This window comes from Rhea americana, unplaced genomic scaffold (genome assembly GCF_003343005.1).
Source record: "Rhea americana isolate MKP2758 unplaced genomic scaffold, rheAme1 scaffold_235, whole genome shotgun sequence".
NCBI classification, from domain to species: Eukaryota; Metazoa; Chordata; class Aves; order Rheiformes; family Rheidae; genus Rhea; species Rhea americana.
Window position 1 is genome coordinate 1349374 of NW_028186352.1, and position 9590 is coordinate 1358963.

General features: G+C 38.2%; 1 protein-coding gene across 1 annotated transcript in view; it reads left to right on the plus strand.

Moving 5' to 3' along the window:
- The window catches only part of EED (embryonic ectoderm development), an 18746-nt gene extending 9579 nt beyond the window's left edge, over positions 1-9167 (plus strand). Inside the window, exons 4-12 of the mRNA XM_085306252.1 lie at positions 34-99; positions 867-992; positions 1101-1182; positions 3900-3991; positions 4906-5039; positions 6106-6211; positions 6989-7147; positions 7888-7961; positions 8842-9167. Coding sequence (XP_085162378.1) covers positions 34-99; positions 867-992; positions 1101-1182; positions 3900-3991; positions 4906-5039; positions 6106-6211; positions 6989-7147; positions 7888-7961; positions 8842-8968 — 966 coding nt within the window. The 3' untranslated portion in view covers positions 8969-9167. The remainder of the gene's footprint in view (positions 1-33; positions 100-866; positions 993-1100; positions 1183-3899; positions 3992-4905; positions 5040-6105; positions 6212-6988; positions 7148-7887; positions 7962-8841) is intronic.
- The last annotated feature ends 423 nt before the right edge of the window (positions 9168-9590 follow it).

Below are 9590 nucleotides of genomic sequence, written 5' to 3' on the forward strand. Positions count from 1 at the left end.
TCCCTCTCCCTCTCTCTCCTTTTTTTTCCCCAGGTTACTTTATATGAATGCCATTCCCAAGGAGAAATACGTTTGCTACAGTCCTATGTAGATGCTGATGTATCCTTTTAAATTAAAAAAAAAAAGAAAAAGGGAGGGGCAGAAACACTCATTTGCTGCTGCTTTATTAAAATTGAAAAGGCTTCATAAGAAACAGAATTTGAAGGTTTTGTCTGTAATTTAATACTTTACTCATATGGCACATTCCTCCAAGCCTACTACTTTTCCACATCTGAGAATTCCACCTGTTGAAGTAAGACTAGAAATGCAGACTCATGGAACATACTATATTAAAATATTTGAAAACTGGTTTTCCATCAGCTTAATCTCCCCAGTCATAACATTTGTGCAATGTTTTATGTTAACTGTTTTACAGTATTCTCAGYTTCTCTCTGAATTGGAACTGGTATTAAAGCCTAAGAATTTCTCATAYTCTGAAGTGGTAATAGCTTGTGTTGATCAGTCACAGTTCACAAGTGTTGACTTGTGAACTGTATCTTGATTTACACTTATTTTCTTCCTGGTCTTTGAATGTTACAGAGAAAGAGGTTGAGAAGTGATGCCAAAAAAGATGTTCCATGTGTATTGTGGAACAGAAAAGAGGAAATTGGGGTATTTAGAAAAGGGGGTGGATCTGATATTTACAGGTGTATCATTAAATATTTATTTTTCTATTATGGTCCTATTACAGAGCCCTGGGTACTTTTACAAAACAGCATCAAACTTGTTTTGTTTAAAAAAATGTTTAAAAAAAGCACTCCTTTTTCTTAAAAAAAACAAAACAAAATTGTTGTTACTTCTGTGTTCCTTAATGTGCAGCCTTGTAGGCAGATGAAAATTTCTACACCTGTGCATGGACATATGATAGCAATACAAGCCATCCTCTTCTGGCTGTGGCAGGGTCCAGGGGTATTATTAGGATAATTAATCCTATTACAATGCAGTGCATAAAGGTGRGTGCTCAGAGCTTCAAGATACAGCTTGCATTTTAGTAAGATGTGTAACACCTAAATACATGTGAACTTGAGAAATGATAACTTTGTCTCTGAATTCTATCCCAGCACTATGTAGGCCATGGAAATGCAATCAATGAACTGAAATTCCATCCAAGAGATCCGAATCTCCTTTTATCTGTAAGCAAAGGTGAGGAAAAATACCTCTTGTTTTTGTATAAATCAGAGTACTTTGGTTTGTATTTTTGATCTTGAAGGTGGCCGAAACCTCTCAAATCCAAGTTGATGAATGCTACTGAACAAGTTAACCCTGAAAGTCTAGAGCAAATCTTGCTCTTAAAGGTTATRTATAATACAGATGTTAAATTCATGGCCTACAGTAAAAATAACTGTAGCACAAAGGGATTGTGGGCAGTGCTGCTGAGTGTTGGGGTTGCTCTTTCCTTTCTAACAGCCATTTGGGTTRTTTCTTTTCCCAATTATTGAATCATGTTGCCATCTAGTGGACATGTATTATTGTTGCAGACAGCATTCATCACTGGTCATGGGGAAAACTTACCCTCTTTCAGAAGGAACTCGGACTTTAAAGGGAGTTTGTGTAAAAAGGGTATTAGTGAAGGGATAAGTAAGGATTTTTGTATGATGTTGTACAGTCTTGTTTGGAATGTCTAAACAATCACAACTTCGTAATCTTGACTATTTTGTTAAGTAACGGAGCACTTGATCTGTCACAAGAGCAAACCTTGAGTAATCACAGAAGAGTTGGGTCGGAAGGGACTTCTGGAGACTGTTTAGTCCAACACYCCCTGCTCCAGTAGGGACACCTRRAGCACRTTGCCTAGGACCAMGTCGGGTTGGATTTTGATTATCTCCAAGAATGGAGACTCARCAATTTCTTGGGGCAAYGTTTTTCAGTGTTCAGCCACTCTCACAATGAAAAAAAGTTTTCTTTTGTTCAAGAGGAGTTTCCTGTCCTTTAGTTTGTGCYTGTTGCCTCTTATCCTGTTACTGGGCATCATGGAGAAGAGTTTGGCTCCATCCTCTTTACACCCTCCCTTCAGATACTTACACACATTGACAAGATTTGCCCTCAGTTTTGTTTTCCAGGCTGACCAGGCCMAGCTCTCAGAGCCTTTCCTCATAAGAGAGATGCTCCAGCCCCTAATCATCCTAATAGTCCTTCGCTGGACTTGCTCCTGTAGCTGCATGTCTCCTCTGTATTGGGGAGCCCAGGGCTGAACACTGTACTGCAGTTGTGGCCTCACCAGGACAGAGTAGAGGGGCAGGATCACCTCCCCTGACCTGCTGGCAATGCTCTTCCTAATGSTCCCCAGGATACCGTGGGCCTTCTTGGCCGCAAAGGCACATTGCTGGTTCATGGTCGACTTGTCCACCAAGACACCCAGGTCCTTCTTTACAGAGCTGCTCTCCAGCTGATCAGCCCCGTGCCGGTACTGATGCATGGCGTTATTCCTCCCCTGGTGCAGGAYTTTGCGCYTGCCTTTGTTGAATTTCATGAGGTTTGAGGTTTCTCTCTGCCCATCGCTCCAGGGTGTCAAGGTCCCTCTGAATGACAGCAGAGCCCTCTGGTGTATCAAGCATTCCTCCCAGTTTTGTATCCTCTGCAAACTTGCTGAGGATGCAGCTGGTCCTGTTGTCCAGGTCATTAATGAAGTTGTTAATCAGCCTTGGCCCAAATTATTGACYTCAGGGTGACACCAGTAGTGACTGGTCCCCAGCTGGAGTAGATGCTGCTGATCACAACCCTCTGAGCTCAGCAGTTCAGACAGTTCTCAGTCCACCTTACCACTTACCTAGCCCATATTTTATCAGCTTGTCTATGAAATTAGTATCTACGAGTACTAGGACTAGAAATGTTAACATAAGGGGACTTTTGACTTTGGCATTGAAGGGGACTTTTGACTTTGGCACTGAACAGCTGTTCAGTGTTACTGGTAAGGCTACACAAGTATAGCAGTTGGGAATCTGTGATTCTTAAAACTGACTAGTTTTTGGTGTGGTTCTGTGCTGTGTGTTTGTAAGTTAGAATTTTCTRAGTTCTGCATATTTTCTAAGTTCTTTTTCTAATAGCATTTTGACATCAGCCATAGTACTAGGACTTCTAACATGCAATCTCTGGACCAGGTGCTATCTTCAAGAGGGCACAAGGCAGGAGAGTGCTGGGGTCTCAGAACTGCTTGGCTGAGAGATCAGTAGAAAGGAAGGAAAATTTGTAGGACTATGTGGCATCCCTGTTGATTTAGCTGTAATTTAGTRCAGTGTGCTTGTAGAGTCTAAATGGAAAGTGTGCTAGATGTTCCCATTTCTAAGAGCAATGAGCAATATGCTAGAGGTCGTGCATTAGAAATTGTTAAAACTTTCTTTGAACAAGTGGATTAGTCACGTTGACTTGGAAGTATATATTGTTTACAGAAATCATTCCATTTCTGTCCCTATAGTTTATAATTCATAAAGAATAATATTTTAAAGATTAAAAAATGGAAAAATCCAAGCTTTCTGAACACTGATGTAAGAACAGCTGAAAGGAATTTAACATTTTTTTTGAAATATAAAATTGTCTTTGAGCTAAGACTGAATAAAGACATACTTGTCCAAGATCAGACTCTGCTTTTCAGGTGATATAAGACCTAAAAATATCTTTGATAGAAACTGTTCCTGGGGTGGGGGGTAGGAATGGACATGCTTTCTCAGTTACAGATTTAACTCTAACACTATTTAGTTGTAACAGCAAATCTAGTGATGCAGTCTTCTTGTTCCTAACAATTAGATTCTACGTGGCTTTTTTGATGTTTACATGGGTATGTATAATTGAAAGTGGTGAAGCTGAAGTATATTATTCATATGTGCGTATAAAAAGCAGCATGTAATTTTATTTGTTCTTTATAGATCATGCATTGAGACTGTGGAACATCCAGACAGACACGCTGGTTGCAATATTTGGAGGAGTAGAAGGGCACAGGGATGAGGTGTTAAGTGCAGTAAGTGGAAGACTGTGGGGCAGTGATTTAGATTTACAAAGGGTAGTAAGTCCACAATATGCAACTTTTTATCCTTCTGTGCACTGTTTTTGATATGCCTAATAAAACTGAAGTGCATAAGCAATGTTTTAAGTGSATAGACAAGCGTAATTCTGAGGTGGCTTGATTGATCTGGCCACCTCAATAAACAGGACAGGAGTTCACTTTTTGTATCTGTTCCAGTAGCTAGTTGTCTCACAGTGCAGCCTAGAAGTAAATAAAATAGAGCTCAGTGGGGCTAGAAGGAGTAAAAAGTTTTCATTATGGTCCCACTTTTGAAGTTCTTGAGGTCTTACCAAGCAAAAGCAGCAAGAACAAATAAACCTTGAGAGATATAGTAGTGAAGGAAAGAAGCTTTTTCAGGTGAGCTGTGGTACTTTTCAGTAGCTATGAACATATACCCAACAAATACCAGCGAGAATAGTTAACTTCTAATATGTTCTTCTTGTTTCCATTGCTGCTGTATGACCTGAAAGATGAGGTGTATATCTATATGAAACATGATGTTGTATTCTCCTGTAGTTGTAAATAGTCATCGGCCATGTATTAGCTTTGGAATTCTGCCAAGGTTGTTCCATAAAATGAAACCAAGGGAATTTACTTAAGGGGAATACTAGCAGTAGATTCATTGTCTGTCAGTGCTGTTGAATATGCCTTTTTCCCCCTTGCGCAAGAGTAAACAGAATTATTGTGCTTCTTTACAGTCAGCAGGATTAAGTCATTCTTAGTATTTTTCCATTTGAATTATGTAATTTTATTGTTTTCTCTACACAGAAAATGATATTTTGACCATGTTTTGCATATGTGGAAGTAAAATCTGAGTTACTATAATGCCATTTAGGCTGAGGGTGCTCAAAATTATTTCATATACATAGGATTATGATCTTCTTGGTGAAAAAATCATGTCCTGTGGGATGGATCACTCTCTGAAACTCTGGAGAATTAATTCCAAGAGAATGATAAATGCCATCAAAGAGTCTTATGAGTACAATCCAAATAAAACCAACAGGTAGGTAGTCTTCATCTTCTTGGCTGTCTTTGCAAAATACTAATTTTCTCATCAATAGTCTAGATTAAATCCTCTTGAAATAGGATTGTTCTCAGGAATTATGAGTGACCTGGCGATGGTGCTGGATACTGAATCTCTCTGGAAGAAGACTTGTCTTGTTGATGTTATGCCTTAGCAGGATTTTACTGAAGTCAAAGTCCTGACTAGAAAATGTCTGAGACCTTTATTTTTATCAATTGTAATTAAAAGCCGATATCTCRTTGTGTTTCAATACATGTTAATGGCTTTTCTTCTTCCCACCTCAAAATTTCTAGGAGGGAAGCAAATCAGTGTAATGAAATACAGTAAATAATTCAGCTTTATATTCTCAAATGAACATAACTATGGGTAACTATTCCTAATTATTGTATGTTTATCTGACTTTGTAGCTGGGACAAAATGTTTACATAATAGTAACTTTCATTTTCATGATTCTCTGATCTGACCTCAGAGACGAGTAAATTTTCAAGTAAACGTGGCAATTAGATACATGACAGATAAATCTTCCTTTATGAGATTAATCTACCTTTTAATTAACTTCTAGTTAGACTGTTGAGAGAATTTAAGACTCTGAAACACACTTGAACATGTTCAGCAGTGAGACTACCGTTGAAAGTACTCTTGCTATTTTTTGGTAATGCTACCAAATGTTAAATAATGTTCCTTAGAGTGGTTTTTATATTTAACAATTCAGATGTTGCAGGAGGAGCATCAGGGAAACTGAGTTATCTTAATTAGTTCTGAGGTGTTTGCCAAGTGGAGTTGTATTTAGTATCCACTTGCTTAGCACTGTCATGTAAACTTGAGCCTTTTGGGAAAACAGCTATTTCATTAAGAATGAGGATGAAGACATGGATTGTTCCTATTCCAAACAACCGTACAAAATCTATTTTGTTATAAAATTTGTGGGGGAGCGACAAAAGATAGTCTTGTCATTTTAACATCAAGGTATGTTAAATGTCTCTGTTAAGAATTAGACTTGTTCTTCTGTGTCTCTCTGGACCTCACTTGGCACTTTTCTCCATAGGCCTTTTATTTCTCAGAAAATTCACTTTCCTGACTTTTCTACCAGAGACATACATAGGAACTATGTTGACTGTGTGCGATGGTTGGGAGACCTAATTCTTTCCAAGGTAAGGTGGCAGCTTTTCTAGCTATGTTATTCTTGTTTGTTCTGAGSATCTTCAACAGTTTAAGTTCTATTAGAAATTCAGTGGTAGGTTAACTTACTGTGCCTAGTCAGGTGGTTTTACTGAATGTATTGTGAATTTTGTCAACTGTTGGGATATCTGGATAAGCAACTTGTATTTAAAAATCTTTACTAACTACAGCTGTAGCTCTGTTAAAGAGTACAGGGATACCAACTAAACACGGTTTGCGTGGAATGTACAGTAAAAAATACATAATACTRATCAGGCATCTTGTAACTGAGGGGAGAAATGAGGGTTCTCTGAGTGGAGTAACTTTGATCTGTGTGACAGCAATAGTAACATTTGCTTGCAGATACTGAACTGGGTAGGTGTCACTGCCTCTCTGCCAGAAATTGTTGCGTGCATGGTCCCATTGGCAGAAGGGATTGGATGAGAAATCCTCGAGTCCTAGGTTAACTTAAATTGCTCATGAAAATGTGTCGGAGCGCATCTGGTTGACTTCCTTTGAGATGGGTGAGGGAGGGCTCATGCAATCCTGTTAYCTGGCAGAGCTGTGAGGGCAGCAATCTCCCAGTGATGGACAGTGACAAATTGTTGGTGATGTGGCTGTGATCTAAAGTCAGACGTGAGATTTTCAGTTTTACTTCTTTAATGTCCTTGAGGAAGCTGTGAGATGGAGTGTTTGGTTAAAATTATAGTTAGACTGAATATGCAGTATAAGTTGTAAAAACAGACAATTTTCACTGTTTCCCCTCCCAGTCTTGTGAAAATGCCATTGTGTGCTGGAAACCTGGCAAAATGGAAGATGATATAGATAAAATCAAGCCCAGTGAGTCAAACGTGACCATACTTGGGAGATTTGATTATAGCCAATGTGATATATGGTACATGAGGTTTTCCATGGATTTCTGGCAAAAGGTACGTATGAGCTTTGATTTAGCTGTATTTGAAGGGGACTAGATTTTCAGCGATTCCATGCATATATGCAAGGGAAGAGTCTTTATTGCCTCCTGTGYTGAGATGTCATGCTTAAGAAGCAGAGTAATTTGGTACAAGGAGCTTTGCATGAAACTAGTGACACTCCGAATGTTTGGTTTTGGTTCTATTTGCTGGGAAAAGTTCAACCACAGAATCACAGAATGGTTCAGGTTGGAAGGGCCCTCTGGAGATCATCTAGTCCAACCYCTCTGCTCAAGCAGGGTCACCTAGAGCATGTTAGACAGGGTTGCAGCCAGGCARGCTTTGACTATCTCCAGAGGAGGAGACTCCACAACCTCTCTGGGCAACCTGTGCCAGTGCTGTCACTCTCACAGTAAAAGTCTTCCTTATATTCAGGCAGAACTTCCTGTGTTTMAGTTTGTGCCAGTTGCCTTTTGTCCTGTTACTTGGYAGCACTGAAAAGAGTCCAACCCCCCAAAACATTATTTTCCAAAGATTTATTTTCCACTAAAGATTAACTTACCAAAATCTACAGATGGGTCATAAAGYAGGAAAAAGGAGGCAAATTTTGTAGTATTTCACACCTCTTCAGCAACCTTACTAAGTCATCTTCAAACATACATTCACAATTTATCAGCTACAGAGCCTTTATAAAATTCTAGCTTCGATTCTTTGAAACAATACTTCAAAACTTACATATCCTCTGCTTTCTTTCAAAGATGCTTGCTCTGGGCAATCAGGTTGGCAAACTTTATGTTTGGGATTTAGAAATAGAGGATCCTCATAAAGCCAAGTGAGTACTCAATTTTTTATTTTATTTTGAGACTACCTTGAGACAAAGCATTTTTTTTCCCTTTTCCGATAACTACAGAAATTCTTACATAGTAATAGCAACTGTCCATTCTAGCTACTAAGCAAATAAACATTTTGAGCCCCTGAAGGTTAAACATTTATTACTTTACTATTCTATTGTTTGTTTTAAGGTAGTGCCAAGAAGCCCCAGATGGGTTGGGGCCACATTRTGCTTGGCTCTCTATGTAGATAGAGTAAAAGAAAGTTTGTTCCTCTAAGAGCTTACAAACTAATTAGGTGGAGAATTTAAAAGCAATTAAGAGAAGTGCCAACTGAGTGTAGCACATGAGAAAGAAGGAACAGGTGAGAGGGCTAGAGTAATGAGAGTACATAGGTTAGCTGTAAGCCTAATGTGGAGGAAGCAGTATGGCCTTACAGTTCCTCACCTGCTTGGCCAGGTGACTTACTGCATGTTTCTATGTATTTTTAAACATATGATGTTCCTGGAAACATTACAGTCTTTAATCACACAATTATACTATTTTATTTGTAGCCAAATAATAYTCAAATCAAAAAGAAATTTGTTTTGAAAATCCTAAATAAAGTGATTCAATATGCTTCTGCTTAACACTTAAGTGAATATTGGATGATGAGAAAATTGGGTGGCAGCGAATGAGCAGCAAATTRCTGTTTTCCCAAATCCAGATTTGCAATACAAAATACACCTTGAAGGGTGTAATCCTGTTGCCCTTCTAATCCCACCTAACACACATATGTAAGAGTTTGGTGGAACAGCAGTACATGATGTAGTAGCAAGCGCAGATTGAACAGTGCAGCTGAATTCATTTTCCTTTTCTTGTTTTTTTTTATTATTATTATAGGTGTACAACTCTTACTCATCCTAAATGTGTTGCTGCGATTCGACAAACCAGTTTTAGCAGAGATAGTAGTATCCTTATAGCTGTGTGTGATGATGCCAGTATCTGGCGCTGGGACAGACTACGATAAGTTACTTTTTCTTATTCAAAGTAGAAAATATATTTTCAAATTATAATATAGTCTGTTAACTTGCTAGTATGGTAGATGCGTTTAGCGTAGACTTTCTCTGAGGTTCAGCAGGCTGAAGCTGAACTTAGTGATGTTTACATTCTGTGTAATGTTCTGCTTGAACTCCGCTGCTTTTAATAAAAAGAAGTATTTTTGTAAAGGTTTTTTGAATCGTCAATTTTAATTATTTCCTTCAATGAGTTTTCAGTTGTGGTCTGGGAAATTAAACTGTGTACAGCTAGCACATAAATATATAGTAATATGATAGAAATTTGGTATATATATGCTTGCAGCTGTCTTCTAATATCCCTTTTTATGCTAAACGAAAACCTAATGAAGCTATTGAATATTATCCAGGGACCACACAAAGGAAATATTGCACTTAGGAATGTAGTATAAATAAATGTTAAATCACTACTAAAAAAATTTGAACTCATTCCTCTCCTTAAATTAGTTACATTGAAGTTGATTCAGTTTTAATAATTTCAGATTGGAATGTACTTCTCACTGTCTCTGTTGTTGATTAAYGGAAAAACGTCACTGTTTTTCTGGGAGTTTTTTTTTCTTTGGTAGCAATCATTGC